Source organism: Poecilia latipinna, unplaced genomic scaffold (genome assembly GCF_001443285.1).
Source record: "Poecilia latipinna isolate Pla-1442-1.1 unplaced genomic scaffold, P_latipinna-1.0 Scaffold1162, whole genome shotgun sequence".
Taxonomy (NCBI): Eukaryota; Metazoa; Chordata; class Actinopteri; order Cyprinodontiformes; family Poeciliidae; genus Poecilia; species Poecilia latipinna.
In genome coordinates, this window is record NW_015113778.1 from 154660 (window position 1) to 172620 (window position 17961).

The window sequence follows — 17961 nt, forward strand, 5'->3', positions numbered from 1 at the left end:
AAAAATAAAATAAAATAAAAATAAAATAAAATAAATAAAAGGAAAAATCTTAGAGATTAAAACAATAGGATGATTTCCACAAGGAACAAGAATTAATACCAACTGTCACTGAGTGAATAATTACTGACAGTCATGTTTCTATACAACTTTCTTGTCAGAAGCTTAAATTTAGGTCAGGAATGTTCAGCTCTAAGTTGCTGACAAGTTAACATTCTTTACCCATTGGTTTGACTCAGCAGCTATCGGCTTCTCTAAGCAGCCAACGGGACTTTGAAATGAAAAACAGATGGCAACACAGCAAGAGAAGGCTGTAACAGAGTTGTACGCCAGCAAATTGTATCAAGATGTTGCAATGTACTGAACACAGGAGGATGATGGAAACTGGGGCAAGTTCTGGATGTCTGAAAGACATTACGCTGTACGTGCATCACACAGTGTCCTAAATCTGTTCAATTTTTTTTTTTCCACGAAGTAATGTTGGGGAGTGTCGTCACTAAATACACACACACTCTCTCTTGTACACACACAGTCGGGCCACATGTTCAGCAGCCAGCCTGTTGAATCCACCACAGATGAACCTACTGAACTGTGTATAGAAAGACCAGGCAGCTGACGCCTGGTTGTGAGCAGAGAGCTAGATGTGAAGCAAAGCAGAAGTCACAGTCCACGCAACAAGAGATCCTGATCAGAAATCAACTGAAATCAAGTAAGTTTTAATTAAATGATGCATGCAGCAGCTCAACGTTTTATTTCTAACTTCATTTTTTGTGGCTCTGTTAAAAGAAATGGAGATAAATTCAGAAAAAAAGAAGTGGACATAATTCTAGTTTAAAGGTTTGTTTATTGTTTTTGATTTCTTGCTTTTATGATTAAAAAAGTGTGTGTGTGTGTGTGTGTGTGTGTGTGTGTGTGTGTGTGTGTGTGTGTGCATGTGTGTGTGTGTGTGTGTGTGTGTGTGTGTGTTGGGATCTGCAATAAAACACCAATCAGCTGTTAAAAAGATAACTAACACTCAAAGAAAATACCATCCATATTTCTTTTGGATGTTGAAACAAGGAGACAATAGGCGATTGAGATTAAAAAGCAGAGCAAAATCCGATCTTTCTTGCAAATGAAGATGTCTCACACTTTAAGGTTGGCTGAAAAAAATGCTGATATCCGCATACCAGCTGAATGGTGTTTTTGTTCAAAGCGATTATTTAAGAAAAACAGAGATTAAGCTCTCTTTAAACATGGTTGATATTCAGGAATTTCTTGATCTTTATTTTTAACTCTGTTCCTGGTTCCTTTAACGTAGCTTACTGTGATTTTCTTTAAGTGCTCCTTCCATACAGTCCCTACATTCTGCCTTTATCTGAGTCCTTGCAATCACTTTCAGTAGAGAGTTCCTGGATTTGACCCAAAGACTCCTCCCAATGGGAGGTTCCCAGGAAACCTCCAGGAGGAGAAACGTATGAGCCACCTTTCACTGAGCCTTTCCGATGAGGAGCATCAGCCCTACTCCAGGCTTTCTCCAGAATATGAAGCCTCTCCCCAAAATGGCCATCCTAAAACCCAATTCATCAAATTTTCAAACTCAAGAATGCAGTTTTTCCATGAACATGAAATGAGCATAGCTGTACCTGGATATGTTGAACAGCTGTCTATCTGAGTCCTTTTAAACTGAGAAACATTGAGGACAAACTTTTTGTTCTTCATGCAGAAAAGAGTTGCAACATTTCCCTTCTAAGACAAAAGCTTAGTGACTGCTCTGTGTGTAGGCAAAGACTGACACCAAATAAACCCTGGGCATCACTTTACCCCTAAAAGTTCTTTAGTGACAGTTTTCAGCTGTCAGTTATTTTTAAATTAGATTAAGTTACAATGAAATTCCTGCAAAGATTATTTCAACGTCTGCTTTCAACAATGCTTTAGTTTTTAACATGTTTTAAATATTTTTTTGCACAAAATAAGGGGCATGCAGGCACAAAAAGGGTAAGATTTAAACTCCCTGCACTAGTAGAAAGCTTTTCTTCGATTCTTATGCAGCATACCAGGGAATTTGTCTCCCCCTAGTGGAGAAAAGTTAACATGAAACCTAATTCTTAAATAATTGGGACACTATTACTTTTAGAAAATGTTCCTAAACACAATGAAATAGAGAAAGATGTTCTAAACAAAAGCGAAAAACACACTGCAAATAATAAAATTAAAGCATAGCTGCAAATATTGGAGAAAGTAACAGCAGGTTACGGCACCATATGAAATGTAGCTTTTGCAGGAGTAAAATTTGGCCAGAAAGGCAGAAAAAATGAAGACCGACACCAATATTTTTCAATTAGATCACACAGAACGTGTATCTAAAATGTGCAAAAATTAGAAAGTATTTTAGAAGCACAAAAGTGTTGTTAAAATGGATCGAAGTGAAAAAACAGCCAGAAAAAAGATGACCCAGAGGACATTTCATTGGGTAAAAAAACTTAAGGAGATGTTTTGAGAAAATATTAATTTATAGATAAGACAAAAGTTAGACCATTAAACTCCCAATCTTTTATCAAGAGACAGTGAACAAGGTTTGCTTTGCTAGGAACAAGTTTAAGCATTACCTGTTGAGCTGTAAATTTCTTCTTTGTCTAAGCAGCATTTCTTGGACCTCAGCAGCACAGGACTTGACCCTGAACAGCAGGAAAGATGGAGTGCAGCAGGGATCCAAACGGCTACAGCTTGACATTGGTCAAACCAAGGCCTCCTCCATCAACACAAAGCCAGACAGACTCTTTCCTGACCGCAGCCCGGTTGGCCCGTGAAGGACTGCTGGAGGACGGAAAAGCAGGACGGCAGTTTTCTGCTCTTAGACAGTCTCCTTCTTCACAAGAAAACCATGGTGTTGTCTTGAAAGACCTGAGGATCAGGCGGTACACCGTCATCTCAAGGAGGAAGATGGAAAAAGACAGAAAGACGGACAATGAAGAGGGAAAGCAAACCCTTCAAGGTGCCTCCTCACCAAAAACAGAAGTAGAGAGACAGAAAGTGTGTTTGAGTCCATCTGGCTGTCGTTTCACATGTAGACAACCTGGAAGGTTTAAAGTTGCAATATTACCAGTAATAGCGGAAATTTAGGCAACACTACAGTCAGGGTTCCAGACTTGTTGGTAAATTTGTGGTTTTGAGGTCTGAAAAACACCTGAAGACTAATGTTTGGTTATTCCTAACATCAGCACTATCTAGTTTAAGAGAAAGTCTTTGTGTAAGGGTATTAGATTAAGCACTTGACTTAAGTACTGAGACTACAGGACATAGCCATCAACCTTTTATTAAATACATCACCTGAAGTCAGCAGTTTGTATTTGACTGTTTTCCAACTAAGACACAGTGGCTTCTAGGGTGCTGCGGTGGTGCAGGGGCAAAGCATGACCCACATATTGAGGCCTTGGTCCTTGTGGTGGTGGTCACAGGTTTGATTCCCAGCCTGGCAACATAAAGACCACTAGAGCCAATAAAACCTTTAAACAAAAAAACACTGGCTTCACCTTGCAAACTTAAGAAAGTGGAACTGACACGCATAATTTCAGGGAGAAAAACATTTATATTTGAACACATTTCCATCTATTGGAAAACACTGACATCTAGTGGCCGTAAGTGGAAGTTCATGTGCACAAGATTTTTCCCCTTATCAACCTGTAATTAATATATTTTATTTAGATAGTAGCACATTATTGTATGTGGAACGGAACTGCATTTTTTTTTTTTTTTTACATTTTTGTCATTAAAAAGAACCTGAAAAGTGTGGAGTGCATTTCTGTTCAATCGCACAAAACGTAGATGTGTTTGATAGATCTAGGGAGACTGATGTAATATAGACATGAAGATGAGCAAAATAAAATGGCTTTTGGCTAATTTTGCATTATCATACTATAATGTAATATAGTCAAGCTAAAAGTACCACTGTGGTCAGTAAGTACAAATCAGCAAGAAAAAACGGTTGGTTGGTTGGTTGGTTTATTTATGCTCTGCCACATTTCTTGAATTTACTTTTGTTGAGCGAAAATGCTACTTTCATTTTGTGGTTGTTAATTTAACCAAGTACATAAAACCTGTGGTCTGCTCTAACATAATGAATGACAATTTAACTAATATCATAACTGTGTTCAGAGGCTCTTCAAACGCTGACCAGAGACCCAACACTTGAATGGACTACGTGTCAATCTTCAAGATATTAATAAAATTAGAATATTATGAAAAAGTTGATTTATATCAGTAATTCCAGTCAAAAAGTGAAACTTGTATATTATAATCGTTCATAACACAGATTTATATTTTTCAAATGGTTATTTATTTTAATGTTGATGATTATAACTCACAACTAATGAAAAACCCAAATTCAGTATCTGAGGAAATTAAAATATTACTCAAGACAATACAAAAAGAAGATTTTAGAAATGTTGACCAACTGAAAATCATAAGTAATTACAGCACTCTGTACTTACTTGGGGCTCCTTTGGCCTGGATTACTGCAGCAATGCAGAATGACATGGAGTCAGTCAGTGTGATATCCCCCTCCACTTTACATGGAGGGATCCGTCATTTTTCTAATTGCTCTTTGTCCCAAGGCGCACCGGAAGGGGCAGCACCAGGATCCGCTAGGCCCCAGTGCATCTTGGTTATATAAGCAGCCTGTTCCAGTGTGCCAAAGGGGGGAAAGAGAGAGAAGGGACTGGAGGAGCGGAGTTGAAGCTGGCTTGGAGCTGAGCTGTTCTCTCCATCCAGCTCCGCTCTTCAGACTGGCTCTTCCCCAACTTGCCTGCCCACCCCGACTTTGTTTGGTTTTTGCTTTGTGTTGCATTGCTTTGCTTTTTTTTCTGCAGGACTCGCCTGCTCACACCACCAGCTTCTGGCGATGATTGGCCACAGGGGCCGCCTGCTTATTTGCTTTAGCTTTCTTGCTTTATTTTAAGTTTGATGCTCAATAAAGAGCTTATTTATTGCCTACGTCCGTGTCTCCCTGGTTGTTGTTACAGCTCAACGAGCCGGGTCGTAACAGTCAGTCTGTGGCACTGCTCTGGTGTTATGAGAGCTCAGGTTGCTCTGATGGTGACCTTCAGCTCTTATGAATTGTTGGGTCTGGTGTGCATCATGTCTTCCTCTTTACAATACGCCATAGATTTTCTATGGGGCAAAGGTCAGGTGAGTCTGCAGGTCTGTGTGTAGGTGCCAAGTCCTGTTGGAAAATTAAATCTGCATCTTCGTAAAGTTGGTTAGCAGCAGGAAGCATGAAGTGCTCTAAAACTTCATGGTAGAGGGGTGTGTTGACCTTTGACCTTGGAAAACACAGTGGACCAACACCAGCAGATGATATGGCACCCCAAACCATCAGTGACTGTGGAAACTTTACACTGGGCCTCAGACAACATGGATTCTGTGCCTCTCCTCTCTTCCTCCAGACTCTCTCTGGGACCTTGATTTCCAAAGGAAATGCAAAATTTACTTTCATCAGAGATCATAACTTTGGACCACTCAGCAGCAGTCTAGTCCTGTTTGTTTTTAGCCCAGGCAAGATGCTTCTGATGCTGTCTCGAGTTCAAGAGTGGCTTGACAAGGAATGCGACAGCTGAAACCCGTCTTACATCTGTCCATGGTGGTTCTTGAAGCACCAGCTCCAGACCACCTTTTGAGAATCTCTCCATATTTTTGAATGAATTTTGTTTCAATTCTCAGGATGTGGTTATCCCTGTTGCTTGCCCACTTTTGTTTTTCTCCAACACAACTTTTCCTATCTCTTACCTCTCTTGTGCTTGGACACAGAACTCTGTGCAGAGTGCAAAATGACATTTTGTGCTTTGTCCTCCTGTGCTAGGTGTCAAAGGTCATCTTTTGGACACCTGTCAAGTCAGCAGTCATCCCTGTGATTGTGTTGCCTACAGAACTGGATAGGGAGACAATTTAGAGACCTTAGCAGGTGTTTTTAGTCGATTAGTGTGGCACCAGGGGTTTTCAATTAAAACTCACAGAATACTCCAATTTTCTGAGATACTGAATTTGGAATTTTCAGTCTTCTGTAATAAAGGCATAAATAAAAAATATTTGAAATACATCTGTCTGTATTGTAATGAATAAATACAAATTTCACTTTTTGAATGGAATTACTGATTTAGGTAAACTTTTTCATGATATTCTAATTTTAAGACCATCACCTGTATATTCCCCATCACCAGCACACCATATTTTAATACTTCTGAAAAGCACTGAATTTCCACAGCCAACTTCTTGGCACATGACCTTGTGTGTTTTTCTTTCCGATTGTCAAGTGTTTGCTGGACGAATCTCCACCAGGTGGCGACAGATGTATACTAAAACTAGTTATTTCCAGGATACTGAATTTGGAATTCCTTAAGTTGTAAGCCACAAACAGACGTAAACTGCATAAATACACTAATTTATGCACAACTGGACATTTTGGACCCTTCATGTTTTTAAAATACTTGTAAATTGATGCATTGTAAAACTAGACTCCAGAAATTCAAACTTAAGCCAGTTATATTTAACAGTAACATTAAAATAACAAAATAGAACAGAGATTTTACCAAATGTGAATGTTTATTACTAATAAAGGCCAGAGACACTGGCTAAGAAGACTACACTGGCAAGATTAAATCTGTCCAAAAAAGAAAAGAAAAAACAAAAACAGGGGGACAATCTAAAATCAGCGGTACTTAAATACTCTAAACAGAAACACCCACATTACGTCCTACACAGCTGTAGGCCTTCACACGTCAGCCTCACTCAAATGGTTTTCACGTATTCAGACAAACTTCACAAGCCCTCCAAATAAAAAAAAAAAAACTCAACTTAAACCCCATTTTGATTCAACAAACCTGCAAGCGTCAGAACAAAAAGAAAAAAATTACTGAAAACTGGTTTTATTTGTCAAAAAAGCTCCTTTACAGCGCAACGATTTTAAACTGTAAAGCCAGCACACATGTAAAATACAACCCTTACAATACATTAGAATCAAAACAGGTACCAAAAAGTACAGTAAAAATTACACTTCCAGTGGAAATGTGGAGGGGAAAAAAAAAAAAAAACACACCAAAGGGAAAAGCAAAACAAAAAGGCTAAAAAAAAAAAACATGGAAAAGTTACATTTCAGATGTTTTCTGTACAAATGGTCTTCTGTCATAAAAGAGGTCTTAGTGAACCCAGTGTGTCCGTCCTGCCGTCGGTGTTACTGGATCACTGGAGTCTTGAGGAACACAAAAGGTTTAAGTTAAACTTAAATCTGAATAAAGTGCAAAAACATTATTCATTACCAAAAAATCCCAGAATAATTAAATAAAAACCAATAAGACAGCAAATTCTGTTCATCTGAGCCTACTGTCCTGGTTGAGCTGCTGATTTAAGAACTCCACGCATTTATGTAGCGTATGTGAATGTGTTGCAGTCGGCATACCTTCTGCCACCAAGTGATCATCAGTACGGCTTGTAGCTGGTCTGGTGTGCCCCCCGCCTCGGGGTTTTACCATAGCTGGCATTCCCCTGGTCTGTCATGGAGACAAAACAAGAAAGTCAGACACTTTGGCAGGAAGTTTCTCTACCGTCTCCTAAATATAAACATCAAAGGATGTGGATGGATGTCCATCTTTAAATGGTCACCATTTAATCCCTGCAAACCAAACTGGGACCAATTGGTAGGGAAGAAAAGATGGCAAATGGAGAGAAATACAAAACACACCAAGTGGTGAAGAAAACTCTAAATATGGTCGAAATGAAATTCCCAGCATCTAAGTGTTCTTTCATAATTTCAATACTTCCAAAGACTTGAACACTTCACCCGCTACTGGGACCATCAAGTCATTAGATGTAAAATACTCTCAAAGCCACAGAAATAAAAAATAAAAAAATACAATAAAAATCTGAAGACTGATGAAACAAGTTCATCGACTTATCACTTACTGTAGTCATATCCGGTGCCATATCCATAGTAACCAGAAGAGTAGTCGTAATTGCCGTAGCCACTGTATCCACCGTAGCCATAGCCTTGACTGCCATACCCCGGGTAGTAGTTTCCGTAGCCCTGGTTCCAACTCTGGCTCTGACCTGAGACAACAGTTGATCTTGTTCAGACCGAATACAAAGCAAGGGCGGCCTCCCTGGCCTAAAACCCCTTAAAGACGACTGGTATGCAATGATGCGCTTCCCTTTGGACAATCACTAGAACTCACAAGAATTGAGAAACAAGAGTAACTACGACTAAAACCTAAAAGTAATGAAATGATGAGAAATAAATTGTCCTCCTATGCAGGGGTTCCCAAACTTTTACATGCCATGGAATCCCAAAGAGCATTAACGCCTGGCTGAGGACCCCCTTTTCAAATCAAAATTTGTAGAGAAACATCAACCTTTAGAATGTTTTTGTATTGACTATTGAATAATTACATTTATTAAGAATAACTGCTGTTTCACACCTTCTGATTCTAGATGGCCATGAGTTCTATGGTGGAAAGTTTTATCAGATAATATGTCTATTACAAGATAATAAAATTTTTCATTACAATCCCCTCTTTCTTATAAAAATATGTAATACTTCATACTAATCCCATCAAATTTTACGTCATCCCACAGTTCTTACGGTGCTTGCAGCAGAGTAAGTTCCTTTGCTCTTTTTCATTATCAAACATTTTTATTTCTTGCTTGCTACATTAGCTTGAGGAGCAAAGTAGCTTGATTATTTTTACAGCCAATTTGAAAATGAGCATCAGGAATAACATTTATATCAATTTAAACATTTAATTAAAAAAAAAAAAGGTTTTTCCTCATCTTCCCTCCAACTTTGAGGTCCTTGCATCGCCCCCTGGTGGCACACATTTGAAAAACACTACTCTACTATATATGAAACAGCAGCTCTGTCGTTTACCTCCACGGCCTCTTCCTCCCCGGCCTCCGTATCCTCCTCCACGCCCCGTCCCATACTGCTGCTGCTGGTACACCTCCTTCGGCTGGGCGATCTTCAGCTCACACTGTGGAGGAAATGAAACCCGTGTCTTGACCTGAAGCCATCCAGCTTTGAGAAGGCAAAGAAAGAGAGACGAGTGTACACACCCTGCCACCTTCGATGGTGTGGTATTTCTTCTCCAGACACTTCTTGACACTGGCTTCATCTTTATACGTGATGAAAATGAAGCCCCTCCTTTTCTTGGATTTGGGGTCGATGGGCAACTCGATGGTCTCAATCTAGAAGGAGAACATCACAATATAAATGCTGCAAACTTCAAGTGCAACTTCAGTTCACATAAAAAGAAGGTTTGCTAGAAAATATATGCAACCTGTTTCAACGATGTCTCTACTATAACTGGACACCAACCTCTCCAAAAGCGCCAAAGTATTCCCTGATAGCCTCCTCGGTTGCTTCAGGATTCAACCCTCCAACAAAGATCTTCTTAGCAGGCTCTTTCTTCATCGCCATCGCCCTTTTAGGGTCGATCTGACGTCCGTCAAGTCTGTGTTCTTTCTGTTCCAGCACCTACAGAAACAAAAAGTATCGGTGACTCCAAGAAAGTCAATTGACGCATCTCAAGAATGTGTTTTGCTGTTTTAAGGAGGCTCACTTTGTCCACACTGGCAGAGTCTTTAAAGAGCACAAAGCCGAAGCCTCGGGACCGGCCAGTGTTGGAGTCCATTTTGATGGTGCAGTCTGAGACCTCCCCAAACTTGCTGAAGTAATCCTTTAGGTCTTTTTTACTCGTGTCCCAGCTGAGGCCACCAACAAACATTTTTCTGCAAACCGAAGACACAAAACACTTCCATCTCTTCTAAAAGGCAAAACTTATTCCCTTAATCCCAGTTAACACATGACTATCTAAACTCTTACCCAGCATCCTCTTCTCCTTTGCTGGCGTCGATCTTGCCACCGTCTGTGCCGCTGTCCTGGCTGTCGTCGCCCCCCATCAGCTCCTGCTCGGCTCCATTCTGGTCCTCGTCTCCGTTCTGCTCCGATGTCTCCATGAGCAGATTCTCTGCGTCTGCCATTCTGAAATTGGTTTCTGTTCAAGAGACTGAGTACACACAAGCACAAAATTCAAATTATGAGGACCAACACTTGAAATGTTGAACAGGCATAACAGCTTAGTTTCTTTTTATTTTTAAAGTAGAAAAATTATGAGATGTTAATAAATTTGGCCGTTTAAGGCCAAGGAGGAGCAAAATTTATGCCTTCTAAAAAAATGCCCCCAAAGGATCACAGAACTTTATATTTTTAGTGAAAGACGGAGCTCTTCAGTGCGTTTCCAATTCATGCAGTTATGTGAAAACTTTTGTTTTCTCCTAGAGAAAATATGAAACCATGGTTACTGCAACTGATAAATACTAATCCTAAGGAGTATATGATAAAATAAAAAGAGTGCTGTAATGTTTATATGGCAAATTAGTTCTTCAAATCAAGTTCCCTCCAAAATACTCAACCTTGCTTGCGTTTCAGCATTTCAATAAAATTGAAAAAAAATCATGAGCCATAATACATCCGTTTAATATTTTTATAATTAAATCACAAAGCACCACTTTCTGGGAGTATACATTTCATTTGATGAGTTCAAATATGTTGTTCAATCTGGACTTATGTATTCATTTAAAGCAAGTATTTGACCATTTTCTTTCCTGGGACAATTAAAATGCCTCGTGTAAAAATAATTGGATTTTTAAAGTACGCCACTATATTACAGACTATACTATTTTTGTCTACCACATCTGAGAGTTCTAAGGCATTTGCTCCAGAAACTTCACTCTTTTGCAACATTGATTGATGCAAGCTGCCCTTAAAAACTAAAGAACTTCACCGTTTTTGTTCTACAGTGGTCTGAAAACTGGCAAATTATTTTCATAAATTAAAAGCATATGCCATTTTAATTAATATAGAAGATCACAATAAATGAATAAGTACTCTGCTTTCCTTCCCCAACTCCCCTTCAAAGCCATCACTGTATAATTTTGGATTGAATAGTTTTATAACCACATCACTTGAACTCGTCAAACTGGGCCTGAAAGTTTCCTAATAAACTAACTTCCACTTAAAAAAAATACATTTATTGGTACGTTGCAAACAGATATGAAGTCCAAGCTCCAAAATGAACAAGTCTTCGTTCTTCCTTTTCACAAATTGAACTAGAATTTCGCAAACAGAAATGAATAATTTAAGTGATTCCGACTATGAAAGGCCTCCTTTTTCGTAGTATGGCAGAAATATTACACGTTTCTGATGATCGCTTAACTGCTAAGATTCATTCATTTCTAGACAAGACGGTACAACACAAAAGTAAACATGAGGAAATTATGAAAAAAGGAGAGATGTGTGCATCTCTGAGGCTCCATAAAACGACAATATATAAACAAAAAGAACGAGCGCCGCGAGTCTCCATGTTGTTGAGCGTTTGAGCGGACCGCGCTTTGCCTCGTACCCGCTCGGGACAAATAGTAGGCCTCACTTGCAGCTAATCACTAAGGAGCTCATTAAAATACTAATAACAAATAGTCTGGCAGTATACACCAATAAACAAGAGCTATAGCATACGCATGTATTGCTTAGTAGCGTGGAAACAAGGAAGAGAGCGTTTCATTCATCGCTTTAAATAACCGCGTTCATGATCATTAGCTCCCTCGGCTAACTAAATGCTAACATCAAGACACGCCGCAAATAAAAACCGCCCCTCTCACAACAGACGCACACAGAATAACGCCTAAATAAAACTGAACCATCTGACTAAGGTTTAAGTGAGCTAATAACAACAGAATTTGTTGCTTACTTTGCGTGAATAAACCAGTGGGTCGCCGACTCGCAACTCAAAATGGACACTCCAAATTCGCCGCTAACTCGTGGCAAAATATATACGACCGGATGTGAGCAAGCAGTAGGAAAGCTCGTAAAGACGGTGTATGTGATTGGACAAGGTCTTGGGTTTAATAATCAAAGCTCTTTCTCTATTGGCTGAGAGGGTGAAGGCTGTGACAAAAGGCATAGTCACCAGCCGAATGTTCTTTCTCTGTTAGCATTGCTTTTCACGCTGCTGTTTCTGTTTAAGATATTATATCAACGCATACATATTAGAGTAGTCGCCGCATCGGCTTCTTTGCCCATGATACATGAGCACCTCCGCCATATTGTGAGTGGCAAAGTTTCTGAAACAGGGTTTCTGAACAAAAGAAACACTCAATTTAATGTTAAACTAATTTTTGATATGTAATTGTATGTTTGTTTTTGTAAAATTTAGTTGAATAAAACAAAAATAACATTTATTGTCCCTCAGTGGGAACATTCGGTTGGACCGGCAGCAAAGTGTCAGGCAAGTCAAAGCAACTCAATTTACACAAAAATAAAAATAAGAAAATAGAATTAAGAATGACATAGTGTACCGTAAGAGCTGAGTTACTGCATGAAACAGTACCAAACAGCTATTAAAATGCACACTCTGATTCAAAGAAATGTGCAACTGAGTAAGATAAAATAAGACATGTATGAAATGTGACTGTGTATTTGTGCATAAAACGAGACTATTTACAAAAACTAAAGAACGGCAAACAACAGAGATGTGCAGGAATGTTAATCAAAATGAGAAAACCTACACACTAAACAGTAGGGATGTGGACATTTCTGAGCATAAGTCTAATAATAAAATATTCCAGTTCCAATTGCTGGGAGGAAGGATCTATAATTACACTGCTTTGTGCACAAAGGATTCAGCACTGAAGGACCTCTCCAATTCAGCAACAGCTTCATGCATGGGATTGACTGTCCAACAGGGGCTCCCACCAGCTGTGGCCTGCACTAGGTTGAGGACTGGCTGGCCTGATTGGTCTTCCTGATTAGTTTAACTGCTTTATCTTTAGATAAGCTGCTGCTCCTACATACACTAAAGACAGCTGATGCCTCCACAGAGTCAAAAAGGGCCTCCAGGAGCACCCCTTCCACTTCAGGACCTCAGTCTTTTCAACAGGTAGTGTCTGCTCTGACCTTTCCTATAAAAAAGCATCAGTGTTATGACTCCAGTTCAGTTTATTGTTCAGGTGAACACCCAGGTACTCCAAAGAGTACCAATGTTGTGATCACTGAGAAAATATATCTTCAAAACAAAACTTAAATTGACATCTCAAAAATAATAGCAACCCACTTAATTCAGATTTGTAAAAAAAAAAAAACTGTATTATCGACATTATCCTGCAACCATAGAACTACTGTGTCCCTATAGTTAATGCCTCTTAAGAGGGAATTAAAAGCAGAGAGAAAAGAAATTGATGGGGCAATTTAACATTCAGTCTCAAACAGCAAAACTATTAAAATCCAGAACAGGCAAAATGGGAACATGGGGTTAATATGCAAATTAGATATGCTGGAAGTTTATCGCTTCAAAAAAAAAAAAAAATCCAGAGCAGTGCAGCTTTGTACTTTACCATCTGAATGCAAATGAATCTTCTAGAAGACCAAAGGTGAAAGTTGTTCAACTCTGAATAAGTTTTCTGCTTCATTCCAAATATGCAAACAATTCAAAATCCAGAAGGAAACATTTAATTTGGACTTATCGACTGCATAATTTACATTATGCACACAATATGTAAATTATCTGATATACAGTGCATAAACCTGGAACAGGCACCAAAGGAGGCAAATGTTGCTCATCTGCCATGAGCAGAATCGCATTACAAGATGCAGTCATGGTTTTCAGTAGAAATATGGAAGAAGTTTGCCCCTTTTATTATGATGCAGTTGGGGCTTTGAGGTGGTCATTGACACAAGTTCAAGTGTCAAATACCTCATCTGAATTCAAAATATCTTAAGTTCACATTCATACAGCCTCCACCCACACCAAGTCATGCCATACCAAGTTGTTAGATGTCTGGGGGGGGAAGAGAAAAAAAAAAAAAAAAAGAAAACTGGCAGATGATGCAGAAATAAATTTATTTTTCAATGACAGTTCATTCTCACTTTATTCACATTTGATTTCATCTAAGTTAAAAACACATAGAAGAATTAGATTAAAATTGCACAATAAGTTTCATAAAAACCTGCTTAAACAGCAATATTTTAAACTATCAATTTAAACCAATTCAAATAAACTAATTTAAAGATTAAACAAACACTGTGAAACGAAGTCTAGTCTTAAAGGAATATATTCAGTACCAAGTGAAGAGCCACAGCCAACTTCAAGATCGAGATTTGGAGACCCAGTGGTACTTGTCGACACGGGGCCCCGCAAAAATAAACGTGGGCCGATTGGATTTAAAGCCTTTCTGGTTGGAGAACTGAGACAGTGGACATCCAGTAGCAGAAGAGAAAGCCTCTCCAGGGAAACCCTTCCTCTTTTCTCTCACCCAGGTCTGCGGAGCTCCTGGAGAGAACTCACTTAACTGTGAGCAAGAGGGGTACAACAGTTACCAGAGTCAAAACATCTCAGAAAGACCCTTTTAAAATTACAAGAAAAGCTCATAATGTTGAGGCTAAATGAAGAAATGGACAATATTGTAGCTTCATGTGGGCTCACCCGGTAAATGCTGTTGGGGTTGACGATGGTTGGGATGGTTTTAGGCTCGAAGCCTGTGGAAGGGCAGGGACCGGATAGACTGCGGCTGCTGTTGCTACTCATGGTTTTGTCCATATCCTTGTCTTCTTCATCAGAAGAACTTCCTGACTGGATGTCGAGGCTTGCTCGCTCCACAGCCTCATGGATGCGTCGGGAAAATTCCCCATCTCGCCGACAGCTGTCCAACACAGAGACGCAGAATGGAGTGCTACGTTCACCGTACCTTCGAAAGAAAACAAAAGCAGATGGAGAAAGTTCCTTAAACACACCGACTCCAGTGGTTATTATGGCAATCTTTAAATCACAATTGGAAAAACAAAAAAGAATACGTTCTCCATTGCAGAAAGTCAAACTTAGTTTAATTTCACTTGACTGTCAACATCTGAGAACTCTGCAATGCCATTTATCACCACCATATCTGGCTCTCTGGTAAACAGACCTGCAAGAAACCTCTCCAGGGTCGACCCACAACGTTAGCTCCAGGGGCAGCCCTAGGTCTTCGTACCGCACTGCGCTCCGCTCACAGGCCTGCTGCAACACCGGGTCCTGCAGCTGGACACGGTTCATACGAAGACACCTGAAACCAGATTGCAATGACAAAAAAATTAGGATCAGAGCTTCTTTGTCATAGAAGCACAGAGTTTCAATTCAGCTCAGTCCATTCAAATAAGAGAAACTGCATAAGACAGGACGACAAGTGTTTGAGACTGCAATTCAGTTTAGTAACTGCATTTACACCTTACCATAACCAGTATATTACTAACCAAACAAGAACTTAGTTCACACCATACCTCTAAATTTAACTAATAACCACCACAATACAACCAGAACTTGGCCTCATAAGGCCCAGTGGGCTTCAGTAGGTTAGTGAATGTGCCAGAGAATGTCTCAAGCAGAATAGTTAAACAAGTTCACAATTTTCAACCAAGAGTACCAAGTTATATAGAAGGCAAGAGTTCTTATTTTGACCTTCTATATAGCTTTAAAAGAAAAAAAAAACATATGGTATTTAAAAACCTCCAAGCTTATATGACAGAGCAATAAAATCATCTTTTAGGTTCAGTTATTTTTTGAGAGAAATAAAGCAGCCTACATCCAGCTGTTTTTACCTAGGAAAAACTGAAAATATATACAGTTAGAAATTGGTCACTTTCATATCCAAGTGTCCCTTCAAAAGAAAATTGCTAGCATATTGGGATTATTGAGAATCACTTATTTTCTTAACCTACTCTAGATAGCTCAAGCAAACTTTTGGGCAAAGCAACTGACTAACTTGTAAGTGAACATTTATTGGTGAACAAAACCACCATAAGTGCAGCAGGATAACCCAACAGTGCATCACAATGAGATCCCAGGGTCCTCACCTGTAGGCCTGTCCTCTGGTGGGTACGCTTGGGTGCCAGTGATTCTTGTAGTTCTCGAACAGAGCCGAGGTGAGGGCGGCAGCAAACCGCTCCCTGCTGTCATTATCCAGACAACCGTATCTTTTTACCAGCCGAGTGGTAAAGAACACAGCTGCAGCAATTTCCTCTTTCATGGTTTACACACTCTTTACTTTCCAGCTCAAAACACAGAAGCTATTCAGCTAAATAAGAATAAAAAAACAAACTCAAATCATAAAAAGACTTGTACAATAAGCCTACTTCTATAGAAATGGAAAAATAAAATTAACCAGACAGACAATGCAAGCAAATGTAATTGCGGCTGAAATGTCATAAAGCTCTCTGGATGGGCTACAAAATCTAAAAAACCTAAATCGCAACAAACTTAATTAGTCAAAAAAAGCAGCAGGATTTCAGCCTCAACACTTAAAAACAGCTTCTCCCTCCACTGCTTCTCAGGGCTTATTAAAAAGACAGCTCACCTGTGTGACAATCAGACACACCTGAACCGGGTCGGTTTGATGACCTCAACAAGTGCTAAAATAATGCCTTCAATGCATCACTTTAGTGCTGAAATGTTGCAGCTGTTTTAACTAAAATGACACTCATTGTTTTTTTTAATAAAGCATGCTTACACAGTCAGAGCATGTCCTTTATTTGAATGAACAGTAAATATAAATAACATTAAACCAAAGTGCCAAAAAAAGATTCACATAAAAGTTTCAACATTAACATTCATCAAGTAAAAAGTGAGAATACAGGCAACAATGATACAAGAAAATAATCATTGGCAGTGAAATATTTGTAATTTTTCTTTCACAAGCAGACTGATTTATTGATTTATTACCTTCTCTGTTAAATAAGTCGAACATTTGAAAGCAAATGCATCAGGAGGTTGGTAGAAGAAACACAAGCCTCCTTTCAGATTGATTAATTGGTTTGCACATTTTTAACTCATTGCAAATATGAAATGCCCTTAAATGCAATAATTATTAAGTCTGTATATTTGCAAATAGATCAGTGTAATTCTATTACACTAACAAAAAAGAATAAATAAATAAAAAATCCTATATGAAAGAAGTTGCATGTCAGAAGAGAAACTGGCAGATTTGGAGGAAAAATATTGCCCCAGATCTGCCAAAGTCCAACTTTAACAAAACATGTATGCTCCACACATTTCCATAAAAAAGTGAATTCACAGCTATTTAACTAGTTTATTATGAATAAAAACAAAGCATGTATGTTTTATTACCTAGCTATCCCCGCACAATAGGCCTTTGGGCTTCACGCAACAGATAGCAGATCTCAAGTATTTACAGACAAGAAAATATCCCAGAGCGTATTAAACAGAAACATTCAAGACTGATGAAAAGCTGCAACTTTCTCCAAATAATATAAAGTTAAACTTTTTAACTTTTTCAGGATCTTGAAAGAGCCAAATCTTTCATCAAGATAAATTCAGGACAAGAGAGCCTTATAGGACCTCTAGTGATCAAGTTTTTAAATGCAACAATAACACTTCAACGGTTGCCAGATATTTAAGAGAGAAAATGTCCATCCTTCACTCAGATGTGAAAAAGCCCATCCATTAGAATTAAAACTTCACAGACTATTTTCTGATTAGTGCAAGTCTGTTCAATCAGGAGAGTTGAGCTACTGACCGTAAAATCACAACATCATTCACCATGCAGAATATTGCCAAAGAATGAGACTTTTTTCCATTTTGTATCAAATACACCACCTGAATGCAAACAATTATTATTGCACAGGTTCAGCTGCTGGAATATGCAACTTTTGATGGTACCAAAAAGCATGCCACAGACCGAACATCAAGACCCCACCAGCTTTTAAAAATATGGCGTAACACAGCCAAACCCACCATGTAAATAGAGCTTTTCTATTTTCTTGCTTATTTTGATGACGGCATTGGAAAATTTGAATGAAGATTAATAATAGCTGAACAAAGAAATGTATTGCCATGGCCAACACAATGTAAATGGTGTCTTGCTGTCTAAATAAAAAGACGAAAATATACTCAAGAT

At 38.8% G+C, this 17961-nt stretch overlaps 2 protein-coding genes and 1 long non-coding RNA gene across 3 annotated transcripts; 1 reads left to right on the plus strand and 2 right to left on the minus strand.

Moving 5' to 3' along the window:
* The first annotated feature begins 518 nt into the window (after positions 1-518).
* LOC106960181 (uncharacterized) lies at positions 519-3766 on the plus strand. Its single transcript, XR_001427518.1, has 2 exons — positions 519-706; positions 2621-3766. It is a non-coding gene; the product is annotated as an uncharacterized LOC106960181 (long non-coding RNA).
* Positions 3767-7051: 3285 nt separating this feature from the next.
* LOC106960179 (heterogeneous nuclear ribonucleoprotein A/B-like) lies at positions 7052-11876 on the minus strand. Its single transcript, XM_015053148.1, has 9 exons — positions 11769-11876; positions 9845-10028; positions 9582-9750; positions 9338-9496; positions 9076-9207; positions 8891-8993; positions 7930-8073; positions 7427-7517; positions 7052-7219 (listed from the first exon to the last, which is right to left on the minus strand). The coding sequence occupies exons 2-8, from the start codon at positions 10000-10002 to the stop codon at positions 7447-7449; spliced, it is 936 nt and encodes a 311-aa protein (XP_014908634.1). The 5' UTR covers positions 10003-10028; positions 11769-11876; the 3' UTR covers positions 7052-7219; positions 7427-7446.
* A 2020-nt stretch (positions 11877-13896) lies between these two features.
* On the minus strand, positions 13897-16169 carry btg4 (B-cell translocation gene 4). The gene is made up of 4 exons (XM_015053149.1): positions 15902-16169; positions 14977-15114; positions 14499-14760; positions 13897-14364 (listed from the first exon to the last, which is right to left on the minus strand). Exons 1-4 carry the CDS (start codon positions 16072-16074, stop codon positions 14161-14163), a joined length of 777 nt encoding a protein of 258 aa, XP_014908635.1. The 5' UTR covers positions 16075-16169; the 3' UTR covers positions 13897-14160.
* Positions 16170-17961: the final 1792 nt, after the last annotated feature.

Bases quoted from the DNA above. Each gene is read 5' to 3' on its own strand.
- LOC106960179 (XM_015053148.1), bottom strand. From the start codon at position 10,002: ATGGCAGACGCAGAGAATCTGCTCATGGAGACATCGGAGCAGAACGGA. The intron at 9,751-9,844 runs GTAAGAGTTTAG...TTCGGTTTGCAG, and splicing joins AAAGGAGAAGAGGATGCTGG to AAAAATGTTTGTTGGTGGCC. The intron at 7,518-7,929 runs GTAAGTGATAAG...TCTCCATGACAG, and splicing joins TGGCACCGGATATGACTACA to ACCAGGGGAATGCCAGCTAT.
- btg4 (XM_015053149.1), bottom strand. From the start codon at position 16,074: ATGAAAGAGGAAATTGCTGCAGCTGTGTTCTTTACCACTCGGCTGGTA. The intron at 15,115-15,901 runs GTGAGGACCCTG...ATCTGGTTTCAG, and splicing joins ACCAGAGGACAGGCCTACAG to GTGTCTTCGTATGAACCGTG. The intron at 14,365-14,498 runs GTGAGCCCACAT...TCTTGCTCACAG, and splicing joins ACCCCAACAGCATTTACCGG to TTAAGTGAGTTCTCTCCAGG.